Source organism: Urocampus carinirostris, chromosome 17, assembly GCF_059441175.1.
Source record: "Urocampus carinirostris isolate Australia breed hairy pipefish chromosome 17, RoL_Ucar_1.0, whole genome shotgun sequence".
NCBI classification, from domain to species: domain Eukaryota; kingdom Metazoa; phylum Chordata; class Actinopteri; order Syngnathiformes; family Syngnathidae; genus Urocampus; species Urocampus carinirostris.
The window spans coordinates 16,028,389-16,042,084 of NC_142365.1; the positions used below are offsets into that span (position 1 = coordinate 16,028,389).

The 13,696-nt window shown below is 41.0% G+C and overlaps 1 protein-coding gene across 1 annotated transcript; it reads right to left on the bottom strand.

Moving 5' to 3' along the window:
* Positions 1-354: 354 nt before the first annotated feature.
* On the bottom strand, positions 355-13,006 carry LOC148349352 (choline-phosphate cytidylyltransferase B-like). Its single transcript, XM_088320773.1, has 8 exons — positions 12,840-13,006; positions 9,608-9,707; positions 7,544-7,660; positions 5,129-5,280; positions 4,980-5,058; positions 3,531-3,673; positions 669-857; positions 355-592 (listed from the first exon to the last, which is right to left on the bottom strand). The coding sequence occupies exons 1-8, from the start codon at positions 12,918-12,920 to the stop codon at positions 410-412; spliced, it is 1,044 nt and encodes a 347-aa protein (XP_088176899.1). The 5' UTR covers positions 12,921-13,006; the 3' UTR covers positions 355-409.
* Positions 13,007-13,696: the final 690 nt, after the last annotated feature.

Below are 13,696 nucleotides of genomic sequence, written 5' to 3' on the forward strand. Positions count from 1 at the left end.
CAATGTTTGTCAATTACAATACTTAGTTTGAGCTAAGAAAAAGTGAAAACAAATGTGATACTAATTTTTAATCACTTTGTTTTCTCATTCCTCTAACATTTGTGTATAATGTTGTGACTAAGGCCCATTGCCTTTTCCTATGTCAGCTGTGTCCTCAACGACCTGGTGGATAGAATTCGGCTCTCTTAATGTTGCTATCCGGGTTCGATCCCCATTGCCATCATTGTCATGCAATTTTGGTCACTGATAAATATCACCTGATCCTTTTTTTCCAATACATAAGGCGCAACATGGTATAAATTTCTGGCCATGTTCGGGGGTTTTGGTGCACCTAAGAGTATAGAAAATACTGAATAAACATAAGAGTTTATTTGCACAATTTGTAGTCTTTAAAGAATAAGTGCGTTGATCATTTCAGGTGTTTGTTCGATGGGGAATCAGGAGGTGATCCCGAGACCGGAGAAGTGCTGCAGGAAGCCGAGGAGGAGTCTTGAAAACCAATCCTGGTGGGACTGCTGCCGGGGGAGCCTCTGGGGGACGAGTAAGGAGAAAGTGCCTGCAGCATCCGACCGCTGCGCTCCTGGATGGCGTGCTGCAAAAAAAAAAAAAAGAAACCCCTTCAGAATATCTGACTCCATTTTTAAACACAACACTGGATGAAAACATGCCCAAGCTCCGTCCGGTCCAAAAAGCTCCAGGAAGTTGCCGATGAATTCTCGCGACTTCTCTTCCCATTTGTGGATCAAATCTTGGCTTTTCTCTTCCACTCGGTAGACAAAATGTTTGGACTTCTCCTCCACTGTACGAACCGTCTCTTTCATCTTGTCCACTTGGTCCTGGAGGCGATATTTCTTCTCCTGTTAACGAAGATAAGAGGATTTTTTTGTAATTGTGAGGGTAGATGTAAGATCGGGCCTAAAAATCCAGCCCGACCCAACCTGCACCCGACCAATTAACTCGATTTGAGGGACCAAGCCCGAAGCAAATCCGAAATTTCATATTTTATTGATGAAGACTTGGTCGGAGGAGAGTTCATTTTGTGGAGAATAGTGCTAGATTGCAACACAGACTTGTGTTTTTGTTTTGTTGTCATTGTTGGTTACAGCAGTAATGGACCAAATTGCATTTGCTAGTTATTGTCCCTCAAGGATTAAAGGAAACTTCAGCTTCCTGAAATAGACTCCGATGATACTGAATGAGAACTCTAGTATTTTTGTTATATATCTTCCACTGCTGTTGAATTCAGATGTATAAATTGAGGACTTGTTTTGTGGGTGAAAGGTTGAAACATCGTAAGTACGTTGAGAATATTCAATAAAGTACTGTTAAACCTCTCGTTTTTCTTCTTTATATACCGTAAATTCCGGACTATAGAGCGCACCTGATTATAAGCCGCACCCACTACATTTCGGGAGGAAAACCGATTTTGCACATACACAAGCCGCACCTGTATATTAGCCGCATGCGCCCACATTGAAAAAACGCAATACAAACACGAATTTGACCTTTACCCGATGCAGTCCAAAAAACACAGCCGGCAAAATAAATGGAAAATGATACCAGTACTCAACATTTAATGCAGACCTGCAGAGTCCAGGTGCCCGTTGAAAGTAATCCAAGGAAAAAAGTGTATAAAAAGTGTATAAAGTGAAAAAATTACATAAATTGGCCGCATCACTGAATAAGCCGCAGGGTTGAAAAGTTTGGGAAAAAAGTAGCGGCTTATAGTCCGAAATTTACGGTAGATAAAGTTGGCAAAAACATAAAATAAGTTCTCCTCTAGAAGGGTGTCTAAATGCTCCAGACGTCACTGCGGTGTTTTGTTTTAGAAGCGCGTGAAAAAGAGCAGCTTGCTGTTTTTCTTGGTGCCGTCACAAAAAAAAAAGGTTAAAATTTGGTGTTGTTTAAAATTTAGCAAAAAAGTAGCGGCCAGAATATACTGTGGTCATATTTATGAGTTTTCCACTTACTGTATTTCCATTTGAATATTTAAATCATGAGATTATTCATTTGGTAGACTTCATGATTATCAGGGTATTTGAGTAAAACATTTACTTAAGGTTTGTGTTTGGACCTTTACAACCACACTAAAATTCCAATGGGTTAGTTTGTCTGGCCACGGTTGAACATAGGGTCATTTGGGTAAATTTCCACTATGTACAGAGGCTCATCTACTATGATCATAATCCACACCCATGTGTTATAAAATACCACCCCACGAGTTCCTTGATTCTTGTTTTTTTGGTAGACATGCTTTTCTGGACTTGCCCAGAATATATAAATCGCCTTTTTTCTCTTATTTGTTTTTTTTTTTTGTTCCACTTTGTTTTATTGTAATAAAATATCTTCACGGAACAACTCTGATCTAACGTCACTCTCTGTATCAGCACAGAAGTAGTGGAGGAGAAAGGCATGTTTCCTTAAGAGGTGTAGAGTCAAAAACGGATAGAAAACTACTAAAGCAGTCAGTCTCTAGTGAAGGATTTTATATTTTATACGATTAGATACAAGTTACATTTGTCGAGTGCAATGAAGATTTTCACTGAGTGAGCTTCAGGTCATGCCGTTCCAAATGCAAAATGTTTTGGCAGGGGGATTTTGATAACAGGGCTTTGACGCAGGAAGGCAGGCATTGTTTGGAGAAGTTGTTCTCATAAGCGCTCTGATGTTTCGACCATTTCAGACATCGAGACGCTCTTCTCCATGATGGTAGCCACGTAGGGGCTTTTCCTGGCGCGCCCCTGGGAGGAGCCGGCGCACCAGCTGGCGGAAAAGGCGTGGGCCGGGAGAACTTCAGAAGATTGAGTGAGAACGAGAGAGAAGGCTCGACGGAGACTCGAGCGACACTAATTCGGCTAATTCCATGGAGCTCACTTAGTTAATTTGTTTAAGAAATGAAATCTGCCCCCGTGTGAAAATGTCGGCTATTCTTGTCCATCTTTCCCAAAAAGAAACGAGCGCGCATTGTCAGGTGGTGTTTGGTTCATGGAGTCAGATAACTCATCTCATCTCATCAGCTGCACTGCTTATCCTCAGTAGGGTCGCGGAGATGCTGGAGCCCATCCCAGCAATCATCGGGCAGTGGGCAGGGGACACCCTGGACTGGTTGCCAGCCAATCGCAGGGCACACAGGGACAGACAACTCACTCGCTCAGTCACACCTAGGGACAATTTGGACCGGCCAATTCACCTGAAATGCATGTTTTTGGAAAGTGGGAGGAAACCGGAGTGCCCGGAGGAAACCCACGCAAGCACGGGGAGAACATACAAACTCCGCACAGCAAGGCCGGTAGCTGGATTTGAACCCACTCAGGAGGTTCCCACGACCTCAGAACTGTGCCGCACACGCGCTAACCACTGCGCCGCCGTGCTGCCCGAGTCAAATAACTAATTCGAACAATTTGGTAAACGGTACATTTATAATATTTTATTCCTAACACTAGGTATGATTCATTGGTGTTGCTCCAGAAAACTAATGGGATTATTGCTTGCACATAGACATAGTTAAAGTTTGTTTCTGTTTGTCTCACGTTAATAAATCCCACGTTGAGTTCTCGGGCCGTGTAGCCTCTCTGCAGGTTGCGTCGTACGTAGATGTCGTAGTCCCGAACGATACGAGTGATCAAGTCGGATGTCGAGATTCCCTCCGTCCTCTGGGTGGCCACGAACATTCCTGCCCGAATGACGGATGGATGAAAAAGTACAAAATAGCATGAAAAAGGATGAAAAACTTAAATGTAAAAAAGTAAAAAATGTACTGAAAAATATGAAAAAGAAATACAAAATAAGAGTTTTAGCAGTTAATACGATCAAACCACTAGGCTAGGCTTATTGAAGTTGGGGAAAACAATATTGTCTTTAACGTGAAACCAGGCTGGATGTCAGCTCTTTTACACCTCTACTGGCAGGATGGAACATTGGGTTTGTATTTATTAAAAAAATCCTAACTTTTGATAGAAATGAGGTAAAGATTTACTTTTTTACAGTGGAACCTCGGTTTTCAAACGCCTTTCAGTTCGGACAAATCGGTGTTCGACCAAAAATTTCGAGAAATTCTTGCTTCGCTGTTCGGTCAAAAAATCGGAGTTCGAACGCCGGTACGCTAGGGTGCGATGCTGAGCGGCGTACGGGTGTTTTAGCCCCTAATTATGCCTCCGAAGAAGGTCGGTGCAAGCAGGACAGTTGAAAAAAGACAAGTTGTTTGTCCAACTATTGCCATTAAGAAAGACATAATAGCTAAATATGAAAGAGGTGTACGAATTTCCGATCTTGCTAGTGAATTCAGCATGGCTAAATCTACGATCAGTACGATAGTAAAGAATAAGGAGGCTGTGAAATCGAGTGATGCGGCTAAGGAAGTTAGCGCTATAAGAAAGCAACTTCCGCAAGTTTTGGAAGAGGTTGAAAAACTTTTGATGATTTTTCTCTCCCCACCATCCACCACAAAGGTAAGAAATCCTATTCATAATCCTTTTTTTATTTTTACACGTTTATGTTAGCGTAATCTTTCGTACGGAAGATTACGATAACGCGAACGTACGATTAGCCTGGGTTAGCTTTGTTTACGTAAAACATTCAGGGTGTTGGAAGGGAGCTACCTTTCCAATGAAGCGCTAGCCACTTGTTGTGGAGACCCGGGTGCTAAATGACGTGTAAACGACCTGATTTTTTTATTTTTACACGTTCATGTTAGCGTAATCTTTCGTACGGAAGATTACGCTAACGTGTACGTACGATTAGCCTGGGTTAGCTTCATGTTTACGTTCATGGTAAACATTCAGGGTGTTGGAACGGATTAAAACGATTTTACATTACTTTTAATGGGAATAACGATTTCGGTGATTGAACAAATCGGTTTTCGAACAGGGTTCTGGAACGGATTATGGTCGAGAACCGAGGTTCCACTGTACTCGGAAATATGAGCCAGATTACGGCCCGCGGGCTATATGTTTGAAATTCCTGTTTTAAAAGCTCCTCACCCGCCGCCTTGATGTGCTTGTAGACGTCTTGCGATCCAGCCGAAGTGTAGGGGATGTCGTCATGGGCCACGAAATCAATCTGCGAGAATCACACTACACGGTTGAAATCGGAAAATGGGAAAACTGCACATGTTTTGCTGCAGCGCCACCTGGTGTTTGGTGAGAAATTCAGTGGTGAGTGTCCAGGGAGCGTCTCGCAAAACCTCGTCCACGTATCGGCAATGCCTGAGCGCCTCGTAGCGCTCGTCCTCGCTCATCACCGTGTAGCCTTTGAATTTGTGCGTTAGCTCGTCGCTGCACACTTGGAAAACAAAATAGATTAGAACATGAGTGGGCAATCTACGGCCGCAAGCCGGATACGGCCCGCTAACGGATTTAATCCGGCGCGCAAGACAAAGCTGAGAAAAGTAAAAGAGAAAAATAAGCCGCATCAAGTCAAACTGTCAGAACCAGGACAAATGGTAGACCCAAATGCGTAACGTTTCACTCAAAAGTTTATTGGGATATTGAGGAAACAAACGCCAGCGCTCCGGTGCTCGCTGGACAGAGGAAGCAAGCAGCTCCCGGGATCGGAACGCGGAAGTGGATATCCCGGGGCGGGAGATCATAGCGTGGTCAAACAGGCAAAACGTGTCGATAGCCAGAGCGGGAGATCAGAGTGTGGTCGGTGGTCAAAAATGGGTTCGTTAGCCGGAGCGGGAGATCAGAGCGTGGTCAGTGGTCAAAAACGGGTTGTTAGCAGGAGCGGGAGATCAGAGCGTGGTCGTGGTCAAAAACCGGTCGTTAGCTAGGGCGTGAGATTAGAGCGTGGTCGGTGGTCAAAAACGGGTCGTTAGCCGGAACGGGAGATCAGAGCGTGGTCGGTGGTCAAAAACGGGTCGTTAACCGGAGCAGGAGTTCAGAGCGTGGTCAATTGGACACAACGGGTCGATAGCCAGAGACAAACGGGATATCAGGAACAGACGAGTAAGTTAGAGAGTCAAAGAGTCAAAGTGCTTGCCTTGCGTGTGCAAAGGTTCTCTGACGGACTGACAACGAGTGACAGGAGTACTGGGTAAAATAAGAGGGGAATCAATCAGGGAACTAGCAGCAGCTGTCGCCAAACGAGCGGGCACAGGTGAGTGGAAATAGTAATCATGACACAAACAATGACCAGCGGTTTTAAATATGTGCACTGGATGGCGGCAAGGCTATGTGCCACTACTAAAACTGATGACTACCATTTATCAACCAGAGAACATTTGAGGAAACACCCATCTCAATGTTATTTGACCTAAAATAGACGTCATGGATGCCCGCGCTGTTTAAGGCAATACGATTGCACTAACCTGGGTTTATAAATGTCTGTCTGTCTGGATCCCTTATTAAATAGGGGCATCATTCCCTGTGGTGTGTCTTGGGCAAGTACAGCCTGTTAGCGCTCATCCCTCTCCAAGCTAGCAAAGGTTTCCCCTGGGTGTCTTTGCAGAAGATTAAAGAAGCTTTATCTCCTTCATACGATAGAAATTTAACAGTGAAGTTCCCAAATTTAGGTAACATAACATAATTTTAGTCATTGAATCAATCATTTAATTTAATGCTAATATATATGTTAAGACTTAAGTAAGGGGTTTGACTTTTCGTTATTTTTGTATAGAAAATTATAAAAACTGTAAATTACAGAAAAAGTACAAGAATGTCACGACCAGAACGGAATCGGGACCCAAATGCGTAGCGTTAACCACAAGTTTAATGATGGAAAGAGGAGGGGCAGCGCCCGCGATCCGGTGCTCGCTGGACGCGGGAAGCAAGCCGCTCACGCAATTGGATCGTGATCGGAATACAGAAGTGGATCTTCCAGAGCGGGAGATGGCGGTGTCAAGGACGGAAAAACAGGTCGATCGCCGGGACAGGAGAGCAAAAACGTGGTCAGAATCAAAAACAGGTCAGAGCCGGGGACAAACGGGGAGATCAGGAACGGACTAGAGGGAAAAACAGGTGCAAAAACGGAACAGGCGGAAGTCAGGGTCAAAATGCTTGCCTTGTAACAACAGAGGTTCGCTAACAGACTGACAACAGGTGATTGACAGGACTGGGCTTAAAAAAGGACAGGGAACCAATCAGGTAGCCCGCAGCGGCTGGCGCCAAATAAGCGGGTACAGGTGATACTAATCAGTAATCATGATTAATAAATAAAAATGCGTAGTTATTTTGATGTCTCTCTTATTGTGCGCCCCCTAAAAACTATATTTTTCATTGTGCTCACAGCCAACACCCGAAAAGCTGTCTACATTTTTCTGTACTTACTTTTTTTAATCAATTTTATTTTTTGAAATATTGGGGTTCATGCAATACAACAGCTTGTACAGGTAAATGCAAACTAGGTAAAGAACGGAATGGCTTATGGTCTCCTTTTTCTTTATGTATTGCAGAGGTATCGGATTTAAGAATCTTTATCAACATATCCAAAAAAATTAAAAACATCAGCCATTTTCTTTTCTTCAGCCCCGCCCCGTGCAGGTTTTTTCAAACTAAAATTGCCCGTGACTGGAAAAATTTGCAAACCTTTTAGATTAGAAACTCACCTCCTACGATGAGATGTGTGTTTGGGAAGACATTTTTGGCCTGCATCAGCGCTCGGGCGTGGCCAGAATGAAAAAGATCGAAAATCCCGTCCGCGTACACTCGCACCGGTCGGTTAGCTATAAAATGAAAACAAAACGAAAAAGTTACAAAAGAGATGATGAGGTATGACAATGCAGTAATCTTTGGTGATTCTAAGGTTCTGTTGGTATTATACCAAATCATGCATGGACTTGCTCTCTCATATCTTTCTGATTTAAATTCCCCCTATGTTCCTGTCCGGAGCCTTTGCTCTGAAAATGCTGGTCTACTAGTGATCCCAAGAGCCAAGAAGAGATCGGCAGGCTCGAGAGCCTTCTCCATTCGGGCCCCGGTTTTGTGGAATGCTATATTATACTTTAATTATTTCATATTTTATTGTTATTGCTTGTTTTGAAGGCAGCAGCACACTTCTGAGGTCATAGGATCAAACCTCCCTGTGTGGAGTTTGCATGTTCTGCCTGTGCCTGCGTGGGTTTCCTCCTGGCACTCAGGTTTCCTCCCATATTCCAAAAAACATGCATGTCAGGTTAATTGGCAGTTCAGGGTGTCCCCTGCCCACTGCCTGAAGATAGCTGGGATGGGCTCCGGCACCCCCGCGACCCTACTGAGGATAAGCGGTGCAGATAATGGATGGATGTTTGTTTTGCAACATCAATTTTGTCCTGGTCATCCTGGATAGGGGATTACCTCATGTGCGATCTCTTCTCAAGGTCTCATCTTCCTCATGCTGAGGTTTTGAGTCTTTCCTTGCCTTTATGTAAAATGTAAGGTCAAAAATTTAAAAATGCCCAAAAAAGTATCAAAAAGTTCATTTTGGGGGGGACTGAAATATTTGTGTTGAGTTTCTGATTGTGTTATTATTTTCTTTGCACACGGTTGGAATGGTAGCGGGAATATTCTCATGTATATGGGCTCCAGAACTCCCGCGACCCTACTGAGGATAAGCGGTGCAGATGATGGATAGATGATTCAATGGCCTTTTTCGATCATTCGGTTTTTTGGAGGATTAATTTTATTTCATTATTTTTACTAATGATGGCCACCAATGGCCTAGAGTGTGACTTAAAGGGACATTGTGTATCATTTCGAACTTTGTAGTGCTAAACAAACATAATTGATTAAAAAACAATATTGATTCAAACAATAATTTCATGCATTAAAACGTTGCAGTTTGGTCACTTTGAGTCTCTGTAGTTTGTGCTTTGTGGCACTCACTTTGAGCTGCACTACACAATACAACCACATCTAGTGGACAAAAAATTCACATTGTCCCTTCGAGCAATTGTCTAAAGGCAAAGCATCTTAAGTGTTGGACTCGATTAAGAAAATTTCGGTATTGTCAAGTCGGCAATACAGCTTTAGTGCGAATAGAAATTTAGAAGTGAAATGGTTCAACCACCACAAAAAATGGAGATCGAAGAGCAGTCTACCATACCGAAAGAAGTCTCATAATTAGTGGAATTGAATGCTCACAATATTTCTCAATGCACGATTAAATAAATCAAATACATTTAATCAAAATTGTAATATCTAATGCAATAGTAAACACCATGACACCATAAGTATCAATGTACTGCTGTCGTGCAGTTCCATTAATCGGAAAAAATTCCAACCCATGCCTAGATTGTAATCTAATTATCAGATTTTTTTGATTTTTTTTGCTCGTAGGACATATTGATAAACTCTGACATCATGCATTTTACAATTTTCAAATGTAAATGCGTAAATTACACATCATTTGGACCCTTAATCATTAAATACTATGACATCATTTGACAAAAATTAAAAAAATAATAATTGTAATAATTTTCAAACGAAAAAAATTGGAGTTCCCTTATTTACTACTGCTGCTGAGCAACATTGATGTCTATGCAGAAATGCTGCTAGTTTGCAGTGTGTCCCAAAAAAACAATCCACTGAATACTTTCCTGCAATCAACCGGTACAGCCTCAGCGATCCACCGGTAGATCGCGATCCACACAATGAGCAGCATTGGTCTAAAAGCTAATTTTGAAAAGACAAACCTGGCGTGCCTCTCTTGGCCTGGGCCAGGGTCAATTTTTCGTGAGGGACGTCCGATTCGTAGCCGCTGGATTTGGAGAAAGCCGCCGGTTCCCGGAGGGCCTGCAAAAAATAGATATATATTTCTTCGTCTTATTTTATTCATGTTTAACTTATTTTTCATACTTTTCAGTACTTTTTGAATTTGTATATTTTTCATTCATTCCAAATCTTTTTCAATACATTTAATACTTTTACATTTTTTCCATACTTTTCTTTCTTACATTTGAGTACTTTTTCTATCTCCATACTTTTTTGTGACTTAAAAGTATTTTTGTTATTTTACTTCTGTATTTTCCATTACTTTTCCCTTGTTTTTGCACTAATGCCATACTTTTCACTAGTATTTGTAATATTTCCCCATACTTTTTAGTACTTTACAGTGTTTTTGATACTTATTTCCTAAACTTTTAAATGGTAAATGGTCTGCATTTATGTAGCGCTTTTCAAGTCAATGAAGACATCCCAAAGCACTTTACAATGTGCTTCACACTTACCCATTCACACACACAATCACACACCAATAGCGGCCGTGCAGCCATGCAAGGCGCTGACCTGCTTATTAGGGGCATTAGGGATTCAGTGTCTTGCCCAAGGACACTTCGACATATAACATGGAGGAGCCGGGAATCGAACCTGCAACCTGTTGACGAGCGCTCTACCTCCTGAACTAATGCCGCCCAGAGCTTTTTAGTTCTTTTTTTTTTACCTTTCACTATTTTTGGCACTTTTTCCTTGCTTTCGCTCAATATTGTACTTTTTCCCCTCATACATTCTCAGTACTTTTTAGTACTTAACAGTATTTTTGTAACTCCTTCCTTTATTTTTAAGTTCGTCCAATACAATTTTGTACTTTTCAGTTTTTTTCCCCATACCTTTTACTTGTTTTTGTACTTTTTTCCCATACTTTTGCGTACTTTACAGTAGTATTTTGTATGTTTTTTACATATACTCTTAGGTACTTTTCAATGTTCTTTGTAATTTTTCAGTACTTTTTAGAAGTTTACAGATTGTTTTCCTGTTCTTTTCAGTCTTTTGTACACTTTTCACTACTATTTGCAATTTTTTGGTACATGTTTTCCAATACTTTTCAGTAGATTGTAGTACCTTTATGGGATTTACAGTATTTTGTGTTATATCTTTCTTATATTTTTCAGTAATTTACACTACACTTTGTACTTCTCCCCATACTTTTCACAAGTTTTTGCACCTTTTCCCCATACTTGTCAGAAGTTTTTGGTACTTGAGAGTATGTCTTCAGTACTTTTCAGTATTCTTTAAAAGTGTTTCCTATACTTTTCAGTACTTTTTGTACTGTATGCTATTCTTTGTACTTTTCACCATACTGTTCACTAGTTTTTGTACTCCTTCGATTTGTTTCAGTATTTTTTAGTACTTATGTAAATGTTTTGGTTCTTTTTTTTAACTATAATTTTTAGTACTTTTTTGCATTTAACTGTACTGAGAGTGTTTTTCTTCCATGTGGCTCCTGAGCAAAAATGACTTTGACATCCCTTACTTAGGACAATATCAATTAACATAAGGTGGCCTTTTATGTTTTACAAGTTTTATATCTTAAGAATTTGTGCAGTTCAAATTCCATTCTAATTTATTGACTAATATCCAAGGGTTGTAACTCCAAACTTATCAGTCTTAGACTTTGTGTTGTGTATGTGATTGACTGCAAGCGAGGTTATCTGTTAGCTGCTCTTTCAATTCCTACTTCAAGTTGGTGCTTGTTTCCTGCTCCATCAAGATCAAATTCAGGGAGTCACAAGTATTTTAAAAGAAAAAGAAGTCGAGTGGAAATGAGCATTGCAAGCGAATTTGTTGAGTTGAAAATGTACGATCCATAAGAAAAATACCGCATTTCCCGCACTATAAGGATTTGTTATATATTTTTCAGGTATAAGTTGCAACGAACTATAAGATGCATAGAATTAAAACTAGAGTAAGGGCATGGCTGCACTTTAAATGTATAAGTACACTATTACAACTGTAAAAGTTGGAGGAAACGGGATTCAAACCCAGATCTCTGCCTGATTCCATTCACTAGACTATTAGGATTTCTGACGACATTAAACATTACGTTTTAAGTCATTATCACACTATTTTTAGACATTGTACCACGTTGTTGATGCTGTCATTGAGCTGGGCCGCGAGAATATTGTCAGACATTGAACCGGTCAGAGGTACTGAAAAGGTTGGAGACCATTGAAATACAGTATTGCAAAATCTTTACCAAGCACACGAGATTCTGAAGTGAAGGAAGAGAAAGGCATGGTGGGAAGTAATTTGGCCATCCTGTAACATATTAATGCATGGCTGCACGTATTCAACAAAGTTTGTCGCTTACAATGCTTAGTTTGAAACTGAAAAAGTGAAACAAATGGTATACTGACTTGTAATCACTATCTGTTTTTTTTATTTCTCTAATATTTGTACCCTGTACTCTGACCAAAAAAAGTGTGATGAAATAAGACCTGTTGCCTTTGCCTATGTCATCCATGGCCCTAGGATTTTAGACTTTTAGCATAGCTATCCAGGTTTGATCCCCATTGCCACCGTTGTGAACCCATTTAATGCCAATGACAGCTAAATATGGCAAAGGGGTACCTAACTTTTAATGCCATTGATGGTTGTAGAGGCCAAACCTCCTATTTTGGCAAGGAGTTAACTGGGCTGGCTCTGATAGTGAGTTATTACATATCTTCTTCCTAATGGGATTAAGATATTTTTTAAAAACGTAACTTATTCTCTTCCAAAGACAGCTGAAGACATCAAATATTAACTGAAATAATGTGCCATTGACGACTTTAGACGTCAAACTGCCATTTTGCCAATGATTTAACTAAACTGACAATGAATGAGAGAATTTTTGTGTACCTGTTCCGTAGAATTACAGATAATATATAAAAAAAACTCATTGACATCTAAACTCATCGATAGCCAATGACAGCTATAGGTTCAGACGTCAGACCTTCATTTTAGCTACGCGTTAACTCTGCTGGCAGTAAATGAGTTATGCAATAGTGGTCAGCGATACACTTTGGCTGATCAATAATTTCACAAAAATGAACATAAACGGTTATGCATTTCCAATTTTGCACCGGATTATAAGGCGCATGTTCAAATATCTGCCCAATTTTGGGTTTGTGGCTGCACATTATAGTCGGGGAAAATACAGTACTTTACCCGTCCGGGGTTGGCTCGGCGTCCCCGAGGAACCTGTCGTTGCTGCTGGTTGCCACCTCGGTTACGTCTCCTCCCTGCCATCCTTTCTTTCCACTGCTGAGTCCCAAAGGATTCCTTCTCGGGCTCTGCGGAAACGACAGTCGGTCCCCCGCGGACTCTGCTGACGTTTGACTGTTGTGGGCAAAGGTCGCTCCTGCGAGTGTTGTCGTCATCGCTGACCTGTGGAGAAGTTCAATCTGTGCGGGCGTGGAAGTTCTGGAATAAAAACACCATAAGAGCAATTTTGCCTCATACACTACAGTCAAAAATGTTGGAGTCTTTTAGAAATTTCCATATTTTTCCAATTAAGATAACACTAAAATAATCAGAAATACACGCCATACACTATTAACATTTTTCCTGCAGATAACTGTTTTTAATCCAATATCTATATAGGTTTACAGAGGCCATTTCCAGCAACCACGACTCCAGTGTTCTAATAGTATAGTGTTTGCTAATTGTGTTTGAAAGCTAATGGGTCATTAGAAAACCCTTGTGCAATGATGTTAGCACAGCTAAAACTGCTTAGCTGGTTGAAGAAGGTGTAAAACTGACCTTCTTTAGAGCGAGTCGAGTATCACAATCATCTTATTCATGCAAATTGCAAAGAAAGAAGAAATTGCAAAGAAATCTTCTACAATGACGTGTACTACTCCCTTCAGAGAACACAACAAACAGGCTCTAACCAGAGTAGAGAAGTGGGAGGCCCTGCTGTGCAATCAAGCAGGAGAGCAAGTACATTAGTCTCTCGTTTTAAAAATATAAGCCTGACAGGTTTTTCACTAACAGCTTGGTTAAATAGTACCCACAAAACACTA

Excerpts from the sequence above, each read along its gene's own strand:
- LOC148349352 (XM_088320773.1), bottom strand. The coding sequence starts at position 12,920 with ATGGCAGGGAGGAGACGTAACCGAGGTGGCAACCAGCAGCAACGACAG. Across the intron at positions 5,281-7,543 it reads CACACATCTCATCGTAGGAG|TGTGCAGCGACGAGCTAACG; the intron begins GTGAGTTTCTAA and ends TTGTTTTCCAAG. Across the intron at positions 5,059-5,128 it reads AATTTCTCACCAAACACCAG|ATTGATTTCGTGGCCCATGA; the intron begins GTGGCGCTGCAG and ends TGATTCTCGCAG.